Source organism: Delphinapterus leucas, chromosome 15 (genome assembly GCF_059928025.1).
Source record: "Delphinapterus leucas isolate spDelLeu-1000000601 "Yukka" chromosome 15, BTC_Dleu_Yukka2, whole genome shotgun sequence".
NCBI classification, from domain to species: Eukaryota; Metazoa; Chordata; class Mammalia; order Artiodactyla; family Monodontidae; genus Delphinapterus; species Delphinapterus leucas.
Window position 1 is genome coordinate 1,308,048 of NC_143143.1, and position 22,857 is coordinate 1,330,904.

General features: G+C 56.8%; 1 protein-coding gene across 11 annotated transcripts in view; it reads right to left on the reverse strand.

Annotated features, from left to right (window-relative positions):
• Nucleotides 1-22,857, reverse strand: part of MAD1L1 (mitotic arrest deficient 1 like 1) — a 380,571-nt gene that overhangs the window by 178,445 nt on the left and 179,269 nt on the right. For all 11 annotated transcript variants that reach the window (XM_089895520.1, XM_089895515.1, XM_089895514.1 and 8 more), the window contains one exon: nt 9,946-10,086. In XM_089895520.1, coding sequence (XP_089751646.1) covers nt 9,946-10,086 — 141 coding nt within the window. The remainder of the gene's footprint in view (nt 1-9,945; nt 10,087-22,857) is intronic.

Here is a 22,857-nt window from a genome sequence, read left to right on the forward strand (position 1 = left end):
AGACAGCAGGGCTGTCAGCAACGCCCACGACGGCCTCCGCGCCGAGACCCTAAGAGTGCAGGAGGGCCCTCGGCTGGGGTGGCGGAGAGGAGCCACGACAAAGCCCAGCAGGTAGAGGGGCAGGACTCCGAAGGACGGAGGCATGACTAAGAGGCTGGATGGGAAAGGGCAGCTGGCCGCGGGGGAGTCCCTGCACGGGGAGGCGACAAGACGTTCCTCAGGGCAAACCCACGGTGGGGAGCACTGCCACCCCAGCTCCTCCGGGAAGTGGGAGTGCCCTGGCTAGGGGTGCAGGGCACGTGGCAGCATCCAGGAGAGGCTCTGCGCCGGGGAAGGACCCCCGTAAGAGCCCATACAGGGGGTCTCCAGGAGAGAAGATGAGGGTGGGGCGGCGGGAACGGGCCCTGCCGAGTGGGCCGCCCCACCCATGAGCCGCAAGCCTGCAGCGTGGGCGCCCTGAAACGTGACTTCCTGTCCTTCACACAAAGCTCTGGAGAGAGGCTCAGAGGGGACGTGAACAGAGCACAGCCTCCGTGCGGGAGAGACCAGACCCAGGCCCCCGCAGCCCCCAGGGCTCCAGGAAGCCTTCTCCGGGGACAAGATGAAGCAACTGGCGTTGGATTTACTCTCCCTCCTGAACCAGCCAGAAAACCAGACGAAACCCCGGGAACAGTGGATTCCCGGCATCCACGACACGCAGGCAGCACAGGGCTCGGACCTGAGGGAAGGAAACAGGGGAGGCGTGGCCCCCACCGCGCCGGCTCACAGCCCCGCCCCCAGCCCCGCCCCCTCGGGCCGCGGGCGGAACCGGCGGGCGCGGCAGGACTGAGCACAGGAGGGAGACCGTGTGGGGTGTGGGCGGAGGCCTCGCCAGGGAAGACGCGCCCGCGAAGCTGCTCCACGGCCCAGTCACGCGGGAAATTAAAGGCCGACAGCACCCAGTGTCGGAGGACCGGGGCAGCCGCGGTCCACACGCGCCCCTTGGACGCCCGGCACTGGGTGTGGGCGTCGCGTACCCCCGGGGACCCTGCTTGAGCCCTCGCCGCCCTGGGCCGTCGCCTCACCTGGGAGAGGAGAGCGAGGACGTGGCGGCCGCCCACCTGGTGCTCACTCTGCACTCAGGATCCTGAGGCGGCGGTGACGACGGGGACCCCGCGGGGCGAGCCTTCAACGGGGGGCTCCGCCTGCAGCAGGGGGCTGGCGGGGCCGTGGGCCGCGTCAGAGACTGACCGTCAGCCGCTCCTCACGGCTGCTCGCGTGAGCGAGGCCGGGCGCTTCCTGAAGGGACGGCCTCCTGGAATAGCCTCGGGGAGGCACGATCCCTCACGGTTACGTCCCGCCCTGGCCGGGCTGGGTGCAGTAGGCAGGCACATGGCGGGGCTGCGGGGGGCGGACAGAAGGAAGGGAACCAGCCGTCCCAGGGGCAGCACACCCCGGAGCAGGCAGGAGGGGACCAGTGACCGCAGGGCTGCGTCAGGCCGTCCGGAGGCATCGCACTCCTGCCAGACCCCAGGTGCGAGCCCCCGGCCCACGCACCACATGTGACCGGCAAAGGGGGCACTGAGACCTCGCGTGGCCACTTTTATCTCCGAGTGAGAACTGCTGCCCAGCACCCGCCAGCGCAGGAGCCCAGGCACAGGGGAGAAGCCGTCCCTGCAGCCGGATGCAGGCAGGACAGGAGGCCGCAAAGCCCAAGGCTGCAGGTCTCATGGACAGAACGAGACCAGAGTCTCGGGCCCCCTGCCTCTCGGCTCCACTTCACACACAGGCTTGTGACAAAGTGGAAAGATGAAAGAGGCGAGGAAGCCGGCCAGTTGACAGGGGCCCGTCCAGGCAGCGGCCCATAGACACACTGCTTCCACCTGGCAGCAGCCCTGAGGGGCAGAGAGGGCGCCTCCCCACATGGACGTCAGCCTGAAGGCAGGAGTGAGCCACGCTTCCCGTGGCCGCAGAGCACGTCGGCACATAAGCAGGCAGGCAGGTAGCGCACGTGCCGGGCTCAGCCTGGAGCCGTGGCTCTGCCGGGAAGTCCTGGCTCCTGGGCAGCCTGCAGGACGGAGGCCTTCACCCCTCAGAACCCACCTATGCAGCTGAAGCAGCCGATACCTCTCCCAGACCCGGGGCCCGCCAGGCCCCACTGGTGCTCACAGGGCCACGGTGGCACTTCCACAGCGGACCTGGACCCCGTCCTGGCTTTAACAGCTAGTGTGGTTACCCTGCAGGTGGTGGGCCTAGGACCACAGCTGCAACACCCCTGGGAACTTGTGGGAAGTGCAACGTTTCAGCCCCCCACGCCCCCAGAGCTGGGGAGGACCCAGCAGATCTGTCTTCACGAGCCCTCCTGGCCACTCAGGCATCACTGCAGGGGCGAAGCCAGACAACAGAGATGAATCCCAACGTCTCTGCATTCCAGCCGTGTGACCTGGAACAGAGGTCTGGGCTGGGAGCGTCACAAGGTGAAGGAGCAGTTTTCAGCTGTTACCCCCTCACAGAACGTGGATTTAGACACAACCACCCTCGCACCCGAACAGAACAGATCAACAAAACTAGGAGCTGTTTTTGTTGGTTTTTTTTTTTAACGATAAGCAAAATTGACAAACCTTTAGCTAAACTAATTAAGAAAAAAGATAAGGCTCAAATAAATAAAGTCATAAATGAAAAAGAAAACATCACAAAGGATACCATAAAAACACAAAGACTCAAGAACTACTGTGATCAACATTATACACCAAGAAACTGGACAACCTAAAAGAAATAAACTCCTAGAAATATACAAATAATCAAGAATGAATTGTTAAAAAAACAGAAAATATGGACAGACCAGTAAAGAGTAAGAAAAATTAATCAGTTAAAAAAGAAAACCAAAAACCTCCCTACAAAGAAAGGCCCAGGACTACATGGCATCACTGGTGAACTTTACCAAACATTTAAAAAAGTATTAATACCAATCCTTTTAAAACTCTTCCAAGAAAAATCGAAGAGAAGGGAACACTTCCAAACTAATTTTACAAGCCTAGCATTACCCTGGTACCAAAGTCAGACAAGGATGCTACAAGAGAAAAAAAAAAAAAGACAAAAACCAAAACACCCACTGGCCAATATCCCTGATGAACACAGACACAAAAATCCTCAGCAAAATACTAGCAAACTGAATTCAACAGCACATTAAAAAGATCATACACCGTGGTCAAGTGGGATTTATCTATGGAATGCAAGGATGGCTCAACATGCACAAATCAATCGACGTGATACACCACATTAACACAATGAAGGATAATGTGGTTATCTCAATAGATGCAGAAAAAGCATCTGACAAAACTTCATATCCTCTCATGACAAAAATTAATTAGGTACCAAAGGAATGTACTTCAACATAATAAAGCCCGTAGCTAATGTCATATTCAACAGTGAGAAGCTGAAAGCTTTTCTTCTAAAATCAAGAACAAGGCAAGGATGCCCACTCTCACCACTCATATTCAACATAGTACTGGAAGTCCTAGCCAGAGCAATCAGACAAGAAAAAGAAACAGAAGGCATCCAAATAGGAAAGGAAGAAGTAAAATTGTCGCTCTGCAGATGTTATGATCTTATTTATAGAAAATCCTAAAAACTCCACAGGAAACCTGTCAGAATTAATGAACAAATTCAGTAAAGTTGCAGTATATAAAATCAACATACAAAAATAAGTTGCATTTCTATACGCTAATAATGAACCATCTGAAAAAGAAACTAAACAGTCCCATTTACGACAGCATCAAAGAACAATAAAATACTTAGGAATAAATTTAACCAAGGAGGTAAAAGATCCATATACTCAAAAGACATTGAAAGTAGACACTGAAAATGACACAGATAAATGGAAAGACATTCTGTGTTCGTGGACTGGAAGAATTAATGCTGTTAAACTGTCCGTACTACCCAAAGCAAGCTACAGATTCAATGTAATCTCTATCAAAATTCCACTGGCATTTTTGACAGAAATAGAAAAAAACAAACCAAAAAGCTTCTGCACAGCAAAGGAAACAACAAAATGAAAAGTGACCTATGGAATGGGAGAAAATATTTGCAAACCATGCATCAAGGAGTTAATATCCAACATATATAAGGAACTCATACAACTGAATGGTTAGAAAAACCCAAAAGCCAATTAAGAAATGGTGAAAGGATCTGAACAGAAGTTTTTCCAAAGAATAAAAACAGCCAACAGGTAAATGAAAAGATGCTCAACATCACTAACCATCAGGGAAATACAAATCACAACCACAGTGAGATATCACCTCACACCTGTTAGCATGGGTATTATCAAAACGACAACAGACAGCAAGTGTTGAAGAATGTGTTGTGCACTGATGGTGCGAATGTAAGCTGGTGCAGCCACTACGGGAAAGAGTATGGAGGGGCCTCAAAAAACTAAAAATAGAACGTGGCCCTCGCCCATTGCCTGTGGCCTCTGCACGTCAGATCCGTGTCCAACCGCAGAGGATTCCCAGAGCCCGGGTCTCTGGTATTATTTTCTCCCTGTTTGCCTCCCTTCTGTTTTCCATTTATTTAGCACGTTGCTCATCTTGTAACTCTGTCTCAAGATTTTCCCGTTTGTTTCATCTGTGCTTTTTTACAGGAGAGTCATCTCAAGATCCTTATATAAGGGGAGCACTAAACACTTTCACAAGTAAGAAAAAAATCTGGATCTGGTGAACAACGTAGGGTTCAAAAGCTGCTGTTCTTCCTGAAGCCAAGCCCCCCACGGCCAGCGGACGGCGACAGAAACGCTGTGACGTGCGCCCTCACGGAAGTCCGGGAGGAGTGAGGGAGAGGGAGCAGTGTGGCGCCCACCTCCTCCTAGGCTGGGAGTTGGAAATCACTGCTGCACTCTGAAACTGGGACTTTCCACAGACCTCCATGCAGCAGCCAGCAGCACCATAATCTTTTAATTAAATAAATTAGAAAAACAAATCAGGCTGATATCTTGAATCAAGGTGGCATGAGCCGCATATTTATAGCCCTGTCGACAGAGGGGGATTCATGACATATGCTACCGACTTCTGCAGGCGCTTTATTAAATGGAGTAAGTAAAACCCGTGCAAAATGGCACCAGAGTCGGGCTGCTGGGATCCTCCCAATCTCAACACTTCTGCTTGGTGGTACTGAGATGTTTTTGCTAGAATCAAAGCATGTTTCCCATTAGAACTGACTGATTAAGCTAAATGGGTGAAATGTAATGACTCTCTAAGAAGTGGATGTGTTTTTCAAATTCCCTGTGCCCACATCTGTGGGTCCCACTCCTTCCCCAGCAAGTGAAAGGTAGGGCCGACGGAGCAGCACGCCCCCTGTACCTGTGAGAGGGCGCCTGCCGTGGGCACACCAGGGGCTGGCCAGGTCCCATGGGGCAGGCGCGGCAGCTCTCACGTCAAGCAGCAGGGTTCCGGGGTCCCAGAAAAGAGGAGCTAGAAGAGGGGGCTGGCAACTACAGCCTGCACACAAATCCAGCCCACCACCGGTTTTATCTATAAAGTTTCATTGGCACAGAGCCACACCCACCATCTACCGACAGCCCACGGCTGCTCCTGAGCTATACAGCCGCAGAGCTGAGGGGCTCTGATCAAGACCACGTGGCCACACAGCCCACAGCATTTACTGTATGGCCCTTTACAGACAACGCCTGCTGACCTCTGCGTGAAAATCAACAGGAGCTTGGGGGGTGAGCAAGGAGGTGCAGAGAGGCCAAGGAGGAGAAGGGGGCAGTGGAGGTGAGAGGACAGAGCAGGGCAAAGACAGAAACAGACAGACACAAAGAGAGAACAGAAAGAAATACGGAAGGAAAGGGAAGAAGGCTGGAGGAAGAAAGAAGGGCTGGGTGGGGCGGGGGAGGGGCGGGGAGAGGGGCCCTCACCTCCACCAGGCACCCAGAGCCCAGGGCGCCCCGACCCTGATGCCCAGGCCAGCGCTCTCTCAGGCGGGCGAGGGACGCTAATCCGTCTACACCGTCAGGCCCGGGGGCTGTGGGGATGTCTTCCCTGCACGCACCTGGCTGCTCCCGGCGGTCCCCCAAGACAGTGGAACAAAACGGGGGCCGTGGGGCTGCGAGCAGTGCTCTGCTCTCGTCTGCGCTGCCGTGTGCCCCCGAACGGTGCTTGCATCACAGCCTGAGGACGGATGAGTCGCCTGGAGGCTCTGAGGAACCCTTAACAAACAGGTTCTATAAAGTGACATAACTTCCTACCATCTGTCAATATGTGATGCTCAACCAATAAACTTCCGCCAGGCAGCCTGAAGCAGCTTCTAGAGGGTCCAAGCGCGGGCCGTTCTCTGAGACTCCGAGACGTGAAATGTTACTGTTTAATAAAACAAGAAGAGGAAAACTGCCCGAAGGACACCAGCCCCGCCCTGCACGGCTTGGCTCCGGCATGGGGCCCCTCTGACCTGGAGGGTGAGGTCAAAGCCAGGCACCTCTGAGCCTGTCCCCTCTCTTGAGGCCGTAGGAGCAGACCCACAAGGGACGGCACAGGGGCCTGTCCTGCCCAAACCCCGGCGTCCAGGCTCCAGCCTCCTGAGCCGCAGGCCTCTCCCTGGCTGCTCAGGGCCTCAGAGGGGTGAGACAGGGTTCAGAGAGCCTGGGTGCCCCCCTGCAAAGGGGCCAGGCTGGAGATGGGAAGCGGGTCTGGGCCGGGGACCTCCAGGCTGCCCGAGAGCCTCACGTGCATGGAGAGAAAGCATCCGCCCGCTCCTCCCCCCTTTACCCAGCACTCCACCCGGAGCTGCAGAGAAGCTCTCGGCTCTACCAGGAAACTGCTGGGACTGAAGGCAGGTCAGGCCAGCATCTGGGTTTTGTGACTTGCCTTAAAGGAGGCTCTGCCAACCCCTCTCCTGGGATCTCCTGGATCTCCTGGGAGAAGGACCGGCAAACCACACACGGAGCACACCTGACCCACAGCCCACGGCTGCCACCTTGTTGGGTCTCCCATGTCCTGTCTGAGCCCAGTCCTTCCGGAAAGGCCTCCGGGAGCTCAGCCTCCCCCTGGTCCATGGAGAGCACGACCACAGTCATCACAACGGCCAGGGCAGTCCCCACAGGCCAGGCCTCTGCCACCCACCCTCAGCTGGAGGGCTGAACACGTCTACGGGGCCTTGTGGAGTGAGGACGGGGGGGCGGGGGGCAGAGCACTCGCAGGGCTCCCTCCACATGGCCCATCACCAGCCTCACGGTTCTGGGCACAGAGGGCACCGCCTTCACACCCACTTCGCCCTGGGCTCCTCCCAGCTCTTTCCTGAACCCAAGACCTCGCCCCACCCCCGCCATCCCCCTTCCTGAACCCCTTCCTCTTCTTCGCTAATGGGCTTAGTTCCTCATGTTGGGGTCACATTCTCCCTAACCCAGACCTCCTCCTGGGATGAGACCCAGTCCAGGGGAGCCGCCAGCGGCCACCAGAGGGCCCCCCACAGGAACCCCCCGCCCCCCGCCCCGGGGGATCCCAGGGCCAGCGGGGGCTGGGGGCAGGCGCTCATGGGAGGTGGGCGCCCCCGTCAGGGCAGCACACCCTCCAAGGTGCTCGGGGAGCCCCCCTCCGGGCCCACGTGAGATCAGCTGAGACACTACCGTGGGGCGGCCCCCTGACGGCCCGGCTGGGCGAATCCAGGGAGCTCGCTGATGGGGCGATGGGGCCGCTGGCTGCAACGCCCAGCAATGAGGCGAATATTCCCCAATTTGCCCAATGTTTCCCATTTCCCCAATTTCTCCCCTTCTACACCATACTCCCTCCCACCCTCCGGACACTAGAGAAAAGGCTTCTGCCGTGTACGTGTCTCCCCGCACCTGTCACTTCTGTGCCGCTACCGAGTGCTGGGAGAAACCCCTCGGGTCCTGGAGCCCTGGCCCCGGCCCTCTCTCCTCGAGTGCACAGCGAGGTGGCCGTGAGCGGTCCGATCTCTAAGAGGACAGTGTGCACCACCGGCAAGAGAACGAGGGCAGAGCTCCCTGGAAGGCCGGAGTCCCACACGCTCCCTCTTACTCCACGCTCAGTCCTAACCCTAGAGCCAGGCCTGACGGCAAAGGCCCCTCTGCTCCAGCAGCGCCAGCTTGAACATGAACTCGGGCGCAGGGTCCTTCCTGTAGGAGGCTCTCTGTGGATCCCGCCAGCCCAGCCCAGCCAGGACCCCTCATCCTCATACTGCACCGGGCAGCTGGCTCCCCCAGCCCCCCACGGAGGCAGCTTCTCCCAGCCAAGCTCCCGCAGCTCGGGGCCAACCCAGAGCCACACAGCTCCAGTTCCCAGTGGCTCCTAATTGGGCGGGGGGCTCCTGGGGGCCTATGCTTGGCGGGGCCTGGTACTGATCAGGTCAGCGGATGGCTGGGGAGGAAGGAAGCAGGAGGGAGGGGAAGGACATCCTTGTCCCAGTACAGGTTCCCAGAGGGCTGGAAGGAGACAAGAAGGGGTCTCGGTGATGTGCAGGAAAAAGAACCAAGGCTGAGGAGGAGCCCCTGTCCTGTCCGGGGTCCCTCAGTACAGTCCGCATCCCACCCTGCTGGGGGCCTGAACCAGGGAGCAGGACCGGCCGGCTTTGTCTGCTGCCACCTGGTGGAGACCGGGAGGCGTACAGCCCTCAGCAGAAGCAGACCCAGGCCTGACCCACAGGGCACAACGAATCCAACCACGACCTCCACTTTCCAAAGGTGATGGGTGTTTCCAACACTTGGAGTCAGTCAGCCTTTCTTCAGCTGCCTGCAGACACTCCAAAAAGGCCAGGGGACAGTGCCTGGTTGGCCTGGCCCAGGAATGTCCTGCTGCAGCCCCTCTGTGCTTGACCCTTTCCACGAACAGCAGCTCAGGCCCAGGTGGGGCTCTTGGGGGGAATTCAAGGGGGAGGGACTTGGGGGGCTCCCTCACCTACAGGGGTCTGCTGTGCAGGACATGTGGAGAGCAAGAACCACCCCGCCAATGGATGGTCTCGCTGGGATGGCGAGCAGAGCCTGAGTCCAGAACACTGAGGCTGGTCCCAGGGTAACCCCCAGACTCAAAGATGGGGATCTCAGGTCTTCCGTCCTAACACAGATCCGGGGTCGGTGCGGCCTGGGTGGAGGGCAGGAGGCCATCGGCACCCGTGTCCGGAAAGCACAGGGCAGGGACGGGAGTCCCAGCGTGGACAGGGCGGGGCGGCTGCCAGGGCTGGGAGGCCATTCCTCTGCCCCTCCTCTGTCTGGTGCCTCCCGCCCAGCGCCTGGACTGGCCACGTGAGCCCCTGTGGCGATGATGACGATGGAGAGGAACAGCCGTGGCAGTGACGCTGGCAGAGCCGGTGATGTCCACCCCCCCCCCCCGAATTCTCCCGTAAGTCTGGGAGCTGGAAGGGAAGGCTGAGTGACCGCCCCGCTGCACTGCTGACCACAGGAAGGGGAGAAGGGGTCAGGCACTTTTGCTACCAAAACCAGGACAGCCCCAGGCAAACCGGGACAAGTCAGCTCCCTGCAGGCAGGACTCAAGGGGAGACAGGGAGCCAAAGGAACCCGGTGCCCGTCCGCCAGACGCCAGGGGCGGGGCTGTCCCCAAGCCGCCGCCTCGGGCAGGGTAAGGCACGGTGACCACGCTGGTCAACGAGTTCCGAGGTCACTGACAGCCCCTCATCGCCAACACGCAAAAAGCCTCAACATATGGCATTGGAGGTGCCAGGACTGCCAACCTCGTAATGAACTGGAGCACACACGGTGCCAGACAAGAAGGACCTCTTAACGTAAAAAGCGCCGGGGGGAGCCTTCCCCGCGAATCCCTCTTCACTAGTGTCTCACAGGGAGCAAATGTGTGGCGGTAAAAACGGCATGGAAGCGCCTGTTCCGACAAGGCTGTGCTTGCGGGGGGCTGGAGGCGGCCCTCCCCAGCAGGGCTGAGGTCTGCACGCAACAGCGTCCGCAGCGCCCACCCCCGCGGAGAGCGTACAGACGCTGGGCCCACTCACCTCCATCTCTGAGCTGTGCGCATGCACCTTCTGCACCATGTCCTCGGCCTCACGCATGCGGCGGGTCAGCTGGGGCGAGTACTCGGCCGGGGTCAGCTCACTGTCGTAGGACCCCAGGATGGCGCGCATGCCGTCCCGCTCCTGTGGGCACAGAGGGCAAGAGGTCAGGCCCGCGCGGGCGAGGGGCGTGAGGGAGACAGGAGCAGCGTGGTGGGCTTGGGGTCAAGTTCGAGGGGCAGGCTGCCAGGTGGGGCCCCCTGGGTGGCTCCTTGAAGAGCTCGAGCTGGACACTTAGCCCGACAGAGCCCACCAAGGCCAAGACGGGCCGTGGCTGCTCTGAAGCCGCAGCCCAGCTTGGTCAGTGCCCGGTGAGCCTGGGGCCCATCCTCGGTGGGGCCACACTGCCTGCCCAGCCTTGAGCTGCACCGTCTGACCTGCAGTGGCCAGAGACTCATGGGCCAGCAGAGGGCGGGGGCTGCCTCCATCAGGGGTCGGCACCCCTCCCTCCCCAAGTCTGCAGTGTCCCCCAGCTGGGCAGAAGGTCTGAGCCAGTGTTCTGGGTCAGTGTGACCTCCTGAGTCCCGGCAAACAGACCAAGGGACACACCAGTGGGGTCCGCCGGCAAGTGGGTTGGAGTAACCCCGCTCCCGTGACTTCTGACCTGGCCTTTGACCCAGCAACACTCAGAGCGAGGGTCTAAGCAGAAGATTCGGTGGGTAAGGAGAGGTCCCTCTAAGCAGCGAGGCGGCAGGTGTCCAGCAGGGCCGAGGAGTCCTCCCAGAGCGCTCTGAGAGGCCCCAGGACCCCCCGCGGCACCAGCTCTGGCCTCGGCCAGCTCCTCCCCACCACACCCCCGAGCCCATGGGGTGCCAGAGGCCACGGTCCTGGGCGTCACCGTGCACCAGCCACGCCCGGCACCCCTCCTCCACGTAAAGATGCAGCTCAGGTTTCGTGGGGCACACGGACCACACAGCGCTGAGACCACCCCTTAGAGCCACACAGGAGTCCCCACCCAGTGGTACCGTACTGGAAACGATGGCCAACGGCACGAGCCCTGGAAGAGACGGGCGGCGCCTCCTGAGCCACACGGGAAGACCCCTTCCTGAGATGCTGGCGAAGGGAGAACAGCAGGGGAGGCCCTCAGAGACCGAGGCTGTCCCCAAGGCCAGGAATGGAGCCACCCCGGCAGCCGGGGGAAGGAGGCTCCCCTCCCCCACTGTGGGCCTGGAACCATGGGCCAGTCTCTTCTGGATCCAGCCCCCAAGGGTGCAGGGAGGAGACCTCGTTCCTAGCAGGCTGCAGCACGAGCTGAGGGCTGGCACCTGCCCTCCTCCTGCCCCCATGTCTCCCGGCTGCGGCCGAGGAGGCCCACACAGGCTGCACAATTAGACAAAATCAGGTCCCCTGCAGAGAGCCAGGCTTAACGAGAGCACGGCTTCTCAAACCTCCCATCTTGCGCATCTCCCGGGTCCTGTGAAACCTCCTTTCAGATTCAGCAGGTCTGGGGTGGGGCCTGAGAGTCTGCCTTTCTAACAGGCGACGTTGCTGGTGTGCGGGCCACACTGGGGAGCTCAGTGGCCTAGCCTGGGCCAGCACAGCCCAGGAAGCAAAGGTGGCTCCCACGAGACCACGTCCGGGTCCCAGCTCTGCTCCGGGCAACCCGAGGCCAGCGCTTTCGTCCACCTGAGCCTCCTCCCTGATCAGCGGGCTGGGTCATCAGCACGTTTCACAGGCCGGCCGGGATGATTGATGCCCTCCTGGACCAAGCAGCCAGCCGCCGGCCTGTGAGCCACGAGGCTCACGTGGTGACAGCAGCCATCTCATCCACACTGGCAAACAGACCTCCACGTTTGGACTCCAGGGCGCAGCCCCTCCCGCAGGAATGCCCGGCGCAGCAGCTGGAGAAGCTCGTGCAGCCTTGCTCTGCACCCCGGCCGGCGCCCCTCGCAGCCCACACACCCGCCAGGGCACCGCATCCCGGGCGAGCCACAGGGCCAGCCACACCAGCACCGACTCCGAGGCATGTTCTCGGACACTCTGCCCCGTGCTCTCGGCCGCTGCTTCCGTGAACTGAGGCCCGACTGCCCGGGCAGAGACCTGCCCCAACTGCTGCTCCACCACAAGCACCGATGCTGCCCACCCAGTCTGCCCAGGCCCCTCCTTCTCAGGTGAGACTGGTGGAGACTGGGGGCTCACAGGGTCCCCTCTTCCCCCTCAGGAGCCCATCGGCCCCCACCCGCCAAGTTCAGCGGTCTACTGCACTCCCGGGCCTCTGGCTGGGCCGTCGCCCCAGCACGGGCCTCGCCATTAGTTGATGACAAAAAATTCAGTAAGTGAGGAATTAAAGTTACAAATCCAACTGGAACGGGTCACACATCCGTGGAAAATTTGTTTCCAACAGGAAGGTTTATCGAGTGTCATAATTTTATTGAAATCCTGTATCTTCCCATTGACTTTTATGGTTTTGAGCTGGTTACACAGTTATTATTACCAGAGCATCGATGCCACGCAGGGGCCGGGGAGGAGCTTCCTTTCATAAACAAGCTGTAATTGTCACCTTTATTGACCAATAAATCTCCAAAATGCTGCCTCCCACTACGGTTCTCTTCTATTACGTCTCCAGGCTAGCAAAGAGGAAGATATAAAATTGAAAGTTTGCTGTTTGTACCTTTTAAGGAAATCGTTTTGCCATTTAGTCATGAAGCAGCGAGAACTGGCTGGTTTGATCTGATAACGACTTTTTAATGACAGATTCCACTTGTGGTGAAGGGCCCTTCGTTTCCACTTGAACAAGCGTGGGGACTAATCCCTGAACAAACAGGCACCCAGCCTGAGCTGAGGAGCTGCGCAGACGCCTCCAGGTACAGACAGGACGGGGCTCCCCTGGGTGCTTCTCCCTGGGGACACCACAGCCCCATCTGCCCCGGCACACTTGCTTGTCACGTGATCAGCGCAACCCGAAGAGCGTGGTCACAGCATCGTGCAGGGAGGAATGGACTGAGGACGCGGGGGAGGGGGCAGTGATGGAAGTTGCCCTCGACCCCCAGGCCCAGCCTGCAGTGCCCAGCGGGGTGCGGGAGAGCGGAGGCCGCGACTGGCAGCAAAGGCAGCGGCCGTGACCCTGCTCCGACCCCGCCAGCCCCAGCTTCAGAGCTCCGGTCTGTGACTGACAGGCCGGCCCTGACAGCCCCACACAACCTGACAGACGAAGCGTGTGGGGTGATACGTACCGACCCTCCTGTACACAGGCCTCAAGGACCAGATGGAGAAAGCACGGGGGCATGACCAGGCCTGGCTGGGCGGCACACATCCTGCGGAGCGGCAGCCCACGCGCCCAACGCTCCGCGGATGGCGCTCCTGGCGTCTACCCGGAGCTCGCGCCAATGCCCAACTCGGGGACAAGGCCGGGGCCGCTCCGCGTAGGCAGCTCAAGAGCCCAGCCTTACAATGCCTCTGGGCTGGCTCGGGAGGGTGCCAAGAGGACGCCAGGACACACAGCTCCAGACCCTCGCTACCCGTCACCGTCTTCCTGCCCCTCCTCCATGGCCGGCTCAGAGCTCTGCAGGCTTGCGAGTGGGGACCAGGGCAGTACCAAGGCGATGTGGTCTCTGCAAGTTCTGGAATATTCCCAGTAAGAACCCAGAATCTGAGAATGGCAGAGATGAAACCAACGCTTTCTTCTTTTATGTACATGAAGGGAGTGGAGAGCCTCAGTGGTGCTGAGAAGCGGTGGAGAAAGGAAGTCATATAGAGCTTGGAAGCCTCTCAGATCAAGTCCAGGCCACTGTTTCCTGGAAAGAAAACGGGGGCAGAGGTGCAAAGTCACTTGTCCAAGCCCCACAGGGAGGATGGGCACAGGCCAGCCAATAACCAGGCGGCAGCCAAACTCTACAGCCCCGGGCCCAGCCCGGCAGCCCGAGTGCGCACTCAGCAGGCGTCTGCAGGAGGGGCGGGAGGCCCAGGTGGGCACTGAGAGTCCTGCCCGGGGGAAGGCTGCGCTAGGGAATGGGTGGGGGCAGAAGCGGGGTGTGCAGGTGGACGCAAGCTGGCGGATACAGAGGGGATGGGTACGGAGTCTGAGCAAGGACACCTCCCTCTAACCTGTCAGCGGATACTGCCAATTCCGTCCACAGGAACGCATTTCTGCCCCCCCCGCCCCCCCCACCCCGCCAGCAGCTTGTTATCTGGGTGGGGCTGGTTAGGAACGCAGGTTCCAGGGGCCCACCCAGCCCTTCGGCTCCCTGGGGACGGATTCCCGAAGTGCCTTCCTGTCCCTCCAAGATGCTGAGCCTGCCCTCACCTCAGGCCTCTGCTTTGCTGACCCCTCAGTCTGGAAATTTCTGCCCCGGGACACGTCTGGCCCTCTCGTCCTTCAGGCCCGTCTCCGCCGGCCACGCGGCCTAGCGCACCTCACCACGCACAGCTCTGCTCACCGCCATCACCGTCTGTCTTTCCTTCTACAACTCAAGCCCCAGGTCTCCCAGGCCTGGCCAGCTCTAGGCTAAAGGGGAAACCAGTGACGGGTGGGGGGGAGGAGGGGGGAATCCTCTCCTGAAAGGCTACGGCTTATTAGCAGGGAGGCAAGAGCCTCTGCACATGTGGTTTCATTCAGATCAGCCCTCTCCGCAGGCAGAGGAAAGGGTCCTACGGCTCCAGAATCCGACAGCTCTGGGTGAACAGGCAAAGCCGTGGACACAGAGAACAATGTTCTGGAGGCACGAGGAGGATGGGAAAACCCAGGCAGGCGGGAGAATGAGTCGGAGAGGCAAGAACACGCAGAGGCGGAGCTCTAAGAACGCACGTGCACGCATGTGCACACACACGTGTGAGATAAACCTTCACCAGGCCAAGTCCCCCAACTTCCTGCTCACCTGAAGGGAGCAGGCAGAGCGCGTTTCTCAATGCTTCTGTCTATAATGGCCCCTAAGGCCACCAGCAGAAGAGCCCCGCTGGCGTGTGGGGCCTCCCGGGAGTGCTGGGAGCAACAAGCTGCCCAGAACCCTGCTACCCTGGAAAGCTCCCGCCTGCCTCCCCTCCTTCATCCTCCTCTCACTGCCCCTGGGCAAGAGCGGGCTCAGCAGGCAGGGGGCGTGGGGGTAGGGCAAGGGGGGCAGGGGTGAAATGCAGGCCTCAGGACGGGCCCAAGGACCAGGCCCGCAGCTCCTGGGCGCTGGAGAGGGTGCGCAGACAGTGAGGGGGCCACGGCAGACCCCGGGGGGGCCCGGGGGGGGGAGCCGCAGACGCAGAGGCCCCAGACGCTTTAGGAAGCGTCTGGGCTTCCTGGTGGGCACCTCTGGGGAAGGGCGCTCCACTCGGCATGCCCTCGTGGGAGGGAGCAGCGGTGGTGATGAGCACCTTGAACCCCAGCTGGTCCTCCACGTGTGGCTGAGCTTCGCTGCGCAGCCCCCAGCATGCTGACGGGCACCCAGGGATGGAGAGACACGCACGCGCCCCACGCAGAGGCTGAGGAAGCGCGTGCGGTGGGAGCATACACCGCTGCGGCACTGAGGACGGGCCTGCCCCCCGCTGGGTAACTGCGCGGTGCTGCCTGATGCAGGCCCGTCACAGCTGTAAGCCTGGGCCTTGGGGTGGGAGCGGGCAGGGGAGAGAAGGGCTGTGGGCCCTGGGGACGAGCATGCTGAGCCACAGCCCCCCAGGGCCTGCGGTGAGGAGGGCCACGGCCCAGGGCAGGCACGGGGCCCACAAGGAGGACGCCCAGGCGAGAGCTCAGACCCTGAAGGAAGCCGGCACCCCCAAGGGAGCGCCAACGAGGGAGGAGGAGGGGGCATCAGTCGAGGGCCCAGGAAGGCGCGAGCACCCCGGCCGGCTGGGCCCCAACCCTGGTTCACGAAGACTAGCTGTGTGACCTCAGGAAAAATAACTGCCCTCCCTGAGCCTCAGGGCTGTGAAACGAAAAGCACAAGAAACCTCTCGGGGTGGCTGAAGTCCCAGCAGAGCACTGGGCACGCGGGGCTTTGGTACGTCTGGCGCCCGCCAGGGCTGCAAGGGCAGCGGCAGCGGTGCGGTCACTGCTGCTCCCGCCCCCACTTCATCTAGTTCTTCTCTGGCGCCCAGGGCAGACAGCGCGCAGGACACGGAGAGGCCGGCCCCTCCCGAGGCCCACCGCACCCTGGCTTCGGAAGCCCCCCCACCCGGCGAGGCAGGCATTGCCCGGGGATTCTCGAGCCCACTCCTCGGGGGCGGAAACCGCATCGGAGACGAGGTCCAGCCGATCCCAGTGCGTGAGCCCAGAGGCCGGGGCTGTGGCACCCACAGCGTCAGGGGCCCCAGTTCCGGGCCCTCCTGGTGGTAGGGGGGGCATACCTGTGTGTTTTCACCGTCACAACCCCACCTCCCGGCCAGAGCTGCTGCCCAGTTCACCCTCCTGGCCGACCGCTCAGCCCTCCGCCCACCTGCAGGGCTCCACGGGGGCCCTTCCAACCCAGCCCTTCTGCCACCACGAGCCCTCAACAAGTCTAGCACCCCTACCCGACCCCACTCATCCCACAACACCGTCGTGTTTTAATAAGAAAATGAAATTCATGACCCTAAACAGCTACAGAGTCCCGTTCCAATGGCCTCTCCACTCACACGGAGTCACCAAAAGAAACGCAGTGGATGGAGGCAGAAACGTGGAACTGCTGCGCGGGACGCTGCGCGGGGGGTGGAAGCTGGCCTCCGCGAGCTGCGTTGCTGGGCCCAATCCTGGCCGCTCGCTTCCCAAATGAGTGGGCAGTGCAGAGGTGGGCTGTGCCTCCACCTCCTGGGGTCCCCTGAGAGCCGTGATGAGCACCGAGGGGTCCCAGTGTCAGGTGTGTCTGGGTTGGACAAACCCAGGCTCAAATCCTGACTCCACCACAAACCAGCTGTGCAACCCCGGACAGGCGACTTAACCTCTCTGAACTTGCCCTTCTCACGCAAAATGGGGGCATGACCACCCGAGGGAGGGGCTGAAAGATGAACAAAGATTACTTGATAAGCACGAAACGGTGCCTGCGGAGAGAAGGGCTAGGGACGGTCTCGTACAGCCGTGAGGGCCACAGGCGGAGGGGAGGATGGGCCCGCGGCTGGCACCTCCACCTCCCAATGCCCGCCTCTCTCCTCCCTCCCCCCCATCCCGCCCCAGGCTCACTGGCCCAAACACGTCAGCTTTTCCTTCCGCCAAGTTGATGGTCTCAGTACCCTTGGGCCCAGGCAGGCGTGGCAGCTCGCTCACAGGCACAGCACTTTACAGGCCACAAGCCGTCACGTGTGTCATCCCGTGTGCTTTTCAAAACTGCATCAGGCAGGGCTCCCAGCCTGGGGTCACCAGGAGCCGGTGCCGGCGACCAGCTCTGGGACAAGATGGCCGGTGTGGCTGTGGCCTCCTCACGCCTGCCCCTCTGAGCGGCTGGAAGGCGAAACCACAAGAGCTGAAGCCCACGGGCAAGGCCAGCGGCCACTGGTCTGAGGTCCCAGCACACCCTGGTGCTCCTACCACACGGCAACCCGTGGGGACCAGGCCCCAGGACCTGGGGGCCTTCCCGCTAGCCTCCCACTCCTGTTAACACGACCAGACTGCTCACAGACAGCACGGGGCTGGCACAGCGGAGCAAAGGGATCCAAGGGCATCAAGACCACAGGGGACACTCCCCACCAACCCCAGAGCAGCTCTGTGCTCGGGAGTGGGGTGCCCCTCCCGCCCACACTGCCTGGGCACCAGCCGACGGGGCTCCCGCGGGAAGGAGGCCACCCCCAGGGGCTGCGGAGGCGAAGGAACTGACGCGACTTCAACTCCATCTAAAGACAACAAGAGGCAGGAGAGGCGGCCACCCTCTGAGGCTACAGACACCAGCAAACGGCGCACTCAAACCACCTGACACGTTCTGGAAAACCCACAGCACTCGAGAAAGATGAAATTCACTTTCTCGCTCTGTGTTCACTGACGCGGAAGCAATTCCGGAAGAAAAGAAGGGACCCCGCGAAGGAGGGGAGCTGCAAGGGCAGCTCGGAAGAGAAGAACCACAGCCTGGCTGGGCAGCCTCCTGGAGGCCGGACGACCAAGAGCCCAGCGGGCTGCACCCCGCCCATTCCCCTCCCCAGGGACGGCTGACAGCGCTGGCCGGGAAGACGATGTCCACCCACGGCCCCGCCCCGCCCTGCGGCTACCCCTCCACTCTCACGCCTCTGGTCGCAGCCCCTAATCCTGCCGCCCTCTCCAGGACACCTCTGCTCATGGCGCAGCCCCCTGCAAGGAGGCCTGAAGGGCCTCCACTGCCGCCCCTTGACCCTGGCTGGTTCTGGGGACCCGGGCCCCACCTCTGCAGCCCCACAGGTCAAGTCAAGGACATGATGCCCGGGGACACTGGCATTTCTGCCCCAACACTGGACCAGGACATGGCCTGTAATTTCCCCGACAGGTGCTCTGAACGTCAGATTATCAGGAGAGAAGAGGTTGAAGAAAGGAGAAAGGACATGGGAAAAGGCGCCACGTCCAGAAGACCGTGAGCTGCACGCAGCCTGCACACTGGCAGGGCCGAGGGCTGGCACTCGAGATGCTTCTCCTCCGTCTGCCTCCACCTGCACCCTTCCCACCCCGATGCCGTGGGATGAGCCGGACCCAAAGCCCCCGCACTACAGACACGAGCTCCTGCCCGAGACCCTGAGCGGGGCGGGGACCTGGGCTGCCAGGGCTCCCTGGGCCACCTCCGCCTGGGCCTTCGCCTCCCTGCGCTGGGAGACGTGAACTCCAGCCGACGGCTGCAGGTTCGCAGGGTCAGAGGCCCTGCTTCCTCGGGTGCTGCCCAGCGCCGACAGGACAGCGGCCGGAGGCGACATGCCACACCAGAGCATATCATATCATATTCAAACTTCAGAAAATCAAGGACAGAGAAATCCAAAAGATGCCAGAAACCATGCAAGTGAGATGAGAATGTAGGGAAATATTATAAGTGTTGAAAGAAAAAACCCACCATCCTAGAATTCTGTATCTAGTGAAATTACCCTTCAAGAGTAAAAAATAAAGATTTCCTCAGACCAAAAAAGAAAAAACAAAGAGAGAGGGGGGTTTGTTGCTGGTGCACCTGCCCTAAAAAATATTAAAAGGCGCTCTTGACAGAGAAGCAAAATGATAGAGGCCATAAAGTCAGATCTACATAAAGAAAGGAAGAGATTCAGAGAAGGAATAATTGAAGGTAAAACAGAATCTTTTACTTTTCTTAGTCATAATTGATCTAATGGATAACCGCTCAAAGCAACAGCAGCAATGATGCACTGAGTGCCTGCAGCACCTGCGTGCGTGCAACGAAGGACAGCGCTACTCTACAGGCCACGAGGGAGGACTTGGGAAGACCGTCATAAGGTGACTGCACTAAACTGTGAAATGGTACAGTGTGATTTCAAAGTGCACTTACTTTGAAATGTGTATTTCAAACTCCAGGGCAGTCATTAAAAAGAATTATTTAGGAAGTATAATTCATGAGCTAAGAGAGAAGAACTGAAATCATATAAAATGCTCAGTTAACACCAAACAAGGCAGATCAAGAGGGGAAGATAAAAAAGAAACAACGAACAAGTGTCCAAATAGAAAACAGCAACAGACCCCAGAGATACTGAACAAGCGACACCAGCTATGACATCACGTGTGAATGATCTAAACACGCCAATTAAAAGATACTGTCACAACAGTTTAAAAAACAGCATCCCGTTATGTTGTCTATAAAATACCCACATTAAATATAAAAACACAGACAGACTTAAAAGTTAAGGGATAAAGATATGCCATGCTAACCTCAATCAAAAGAAAGAAGGCGGCAGTCCTTAGTAATCTCAGGCACAGCAGACCTCAGGACAAAGAAAGCTATCAGGGATAAAGGGGCATTACACAAGGATAAAGGGGTCAATACTCCCAGGAAGACATAATGCTTAACACATATGTGCCTAACAACAGGGGGTCAAATTACATGAGGCAAAACTGACAGAACTGCAAGGAGAAAGAGGTGTATCCACCTGGCACAGCTGGAGACCTCCACAGCCCTCTATCAGTAACTGACAGATCCAGCAGGCAGGAAATCAGGGAGGACACAGTTGAACCAAACAGCACCATCAATCAACGAACTGGGCCTAACTGACACTGATAAAATACTTCATCCAACAACAGCAAGATACACATTGTTCTCAAGTCACACGAACATTCACCAAGATAGACCACATTCTAGGACACAAGACACATCTCAACACATTTCAAAGAACACAGATCAAGCAAGGTAAGCTCTCGGAGCATATTGGAATTAAACTAGAAACTGGTAACAGAAAGATGGCTAGACAGTCCCAAAATAGGTGGAGATTAAACAACACTTCTAAATAACACACAAATCAAAGAAGAAGTCTTAAGAGAAATTTAACAATATTTTTAACAGAATGAAAATGAAAACACATCTTATCAAGATTTGTGGGATGCAGGAAAAGCAGCACTTAGAGGGAAATTTATAACCTTAAATTCATATTTAGAAAAGAAAATCTAAAATCAATCATCTAAGCTTCCATCTTAGGAAACTTAAAAGAAGAGCAATATAAACCTTAAGCAAGCAGAAGAAAATCATAATAAAAATAAGAACAAAAACATCAATGAAACTGGAAACAGGAAATCAATTGAGAAAACAAACAAAACCAAACACATGTTCTTTGAAAAAGTAGCAAAAATGATAAACCTCTAAGCAGGCTGACCAAGAAAAAAAGAGAGAAGACACAAATTCCTAGTATCAGAAATGAGAGGGGGTTTATCACTATTAGTCCCATGGATGTAAAAAAGAATAAAGCAGCATTATCAACAATGCTATACCCAGAAATTTTAAAACTTAGATGAAGTGGACCAATACCTTGAAAGATGCAAACTATCAAAATTCACAAGAGGAGAAATAGAAAATCTGAGTAGGCCTGTGTCTATGACAGAAATCAAATTAATACTTAATAACCTTCCTAAAAAGAAAGCACCAGACCCATATGGTTTCCCTGGTGAATTCTACCAAATATTTAAGCAAGAAATTGCTTAATCTCTTCCAGAAAATAGAAGCAGTCATACATACATTTCTGTGTATGATACTGTAATGGTGGATACGTGACGTCATGCATTTGTCAAAACCCAAAGAACTCTACAATACAAAGAGTAAACCTTAATGTAACTGATGCACTTTAATTAATGATAATGTATCGATATTGGTTCATTAACTGTGACCTTCATACCACACTAATGCAGGATGATAATATTAGGCAAAACTGTGGGGTGGGCGAAATAAGATGGGAGCTCTATACCATCTTCTTGGTTTTTCCATAAACTCTTCCAAATGCAAAGTTTACTAATTAAAAAATATTCTATAATATGGACATTAACATAACCCTCTGTGCCCCCCCCCCAAAAAAAACAAGCAACAAGCAAAAAAACAATAAAAGGAACTGGAGTCGAGGGAGAACAAATCAGCTGCCCGAGTCAGATGACAGCACATTTCTGAAAAGAGTCTATGGAAGTCAAAAGACAGTGGAAGCAACCCTCAAAGGGTGCAGGTGGAAGGCTGCCAACCTAGAACTCTACACTCAGCAAAAAAAAATCCTCCAAAAATAAGTTTAGTAAATACATTTTCAAGCCAAGAAAAACTAAGACAATTCCTCAGCACACATCACACCAAGGGAAGTACTAGAGGGTATTAGTACAGACAGAAGAAAAATGATCTCATGGACGTTTATGCAGGTGGTAACAAATATGTATAAAAGCAAAGTCACAATGGAAATTGATAAATATTTTGAACTAAATAAGAAAAATACAGTATATCAACACTAAACTATGCATCTAAATTTACAGCCTTAAATGCATACACGAGAAGAGAAGGTTAAAACCAACCATCTGCATATACAACTCAAAAAGTCAGAACAAGAAAAACAAATTAAACCAAAGAAAGGTAATAGTAAGTATAAAAATAGAAATTAATGAAATAGAATACATACAGTATAGAATCAATAAACCAAAACTTGGCTCATTCAAGTGATTAATTGATGAACCCTTGATGAGACAGATCAAGAGAGAGATTAAATAACCAAATAATGAGACTGAAAAAGACATAACCACAGACCATTAAAAATATTTTAAAATCTAACAAGATATACTAAACTTCACATGAATTTAAAACTTTAGATAAAATGATAAAATAGGGCTTCGCTGGTGGCGCAGTGGTTGAGAGTCCGCCTGCCGATGCAGGGGACACGGGTTTGTGCCCCGGTCCGGGAAGATCCCATGTGCCGCGGAGTGGCTGGGCCCTTGAGCCATGGCCGCTGAGCCTGCGTGTCCGGAGCCTGTGCTCCGCAACGGGAGAGGCCACAACAGTGAGAGGCCCGCGTATAGCAAAAAAAAAAAAAAAAAAAAAAGATAAAATAGACAATCTTTTAAAAAACAAAGCTTAGGGCTTCCCTGGTGGCACAGTGGTTAAGAATCTGCCTGCCAATGCAGGGGACATGGGTTCGATCCCTGGCCTGGGAACATCCCACATGCCGTGGAACAACGAAGCCCGTGCACCACAACTACTGAGCCTGCACTCTAGAAGCCCGTGAGCCACAACTACTGAGCCCACGTGCCACGACTACTGAAGCCCGTGCGCCTGGAGCCCGTGCTCTGCAACAAGAGAAGCCACAACAACGAGAAGCCTGCGCACCACAATGAAGAGTAGCTAGCCCCTACTCACCGCAACTAGAGAAAGCCCATGCACAGCAACGAAGACCCAACACAGGCAAAAATAAAAAATAAATCAATTTATTAAAAAACCCACAAAGCTTATCATAACTGAATCAAGAAGAAAAAGAAAATCTGAATAGTTTCAAAGTCTTTAAAAGAAAAGAAAGCCCCAATATAGAATCTTCCCAACACAAAAACTCCAGGTCTAGATGCCT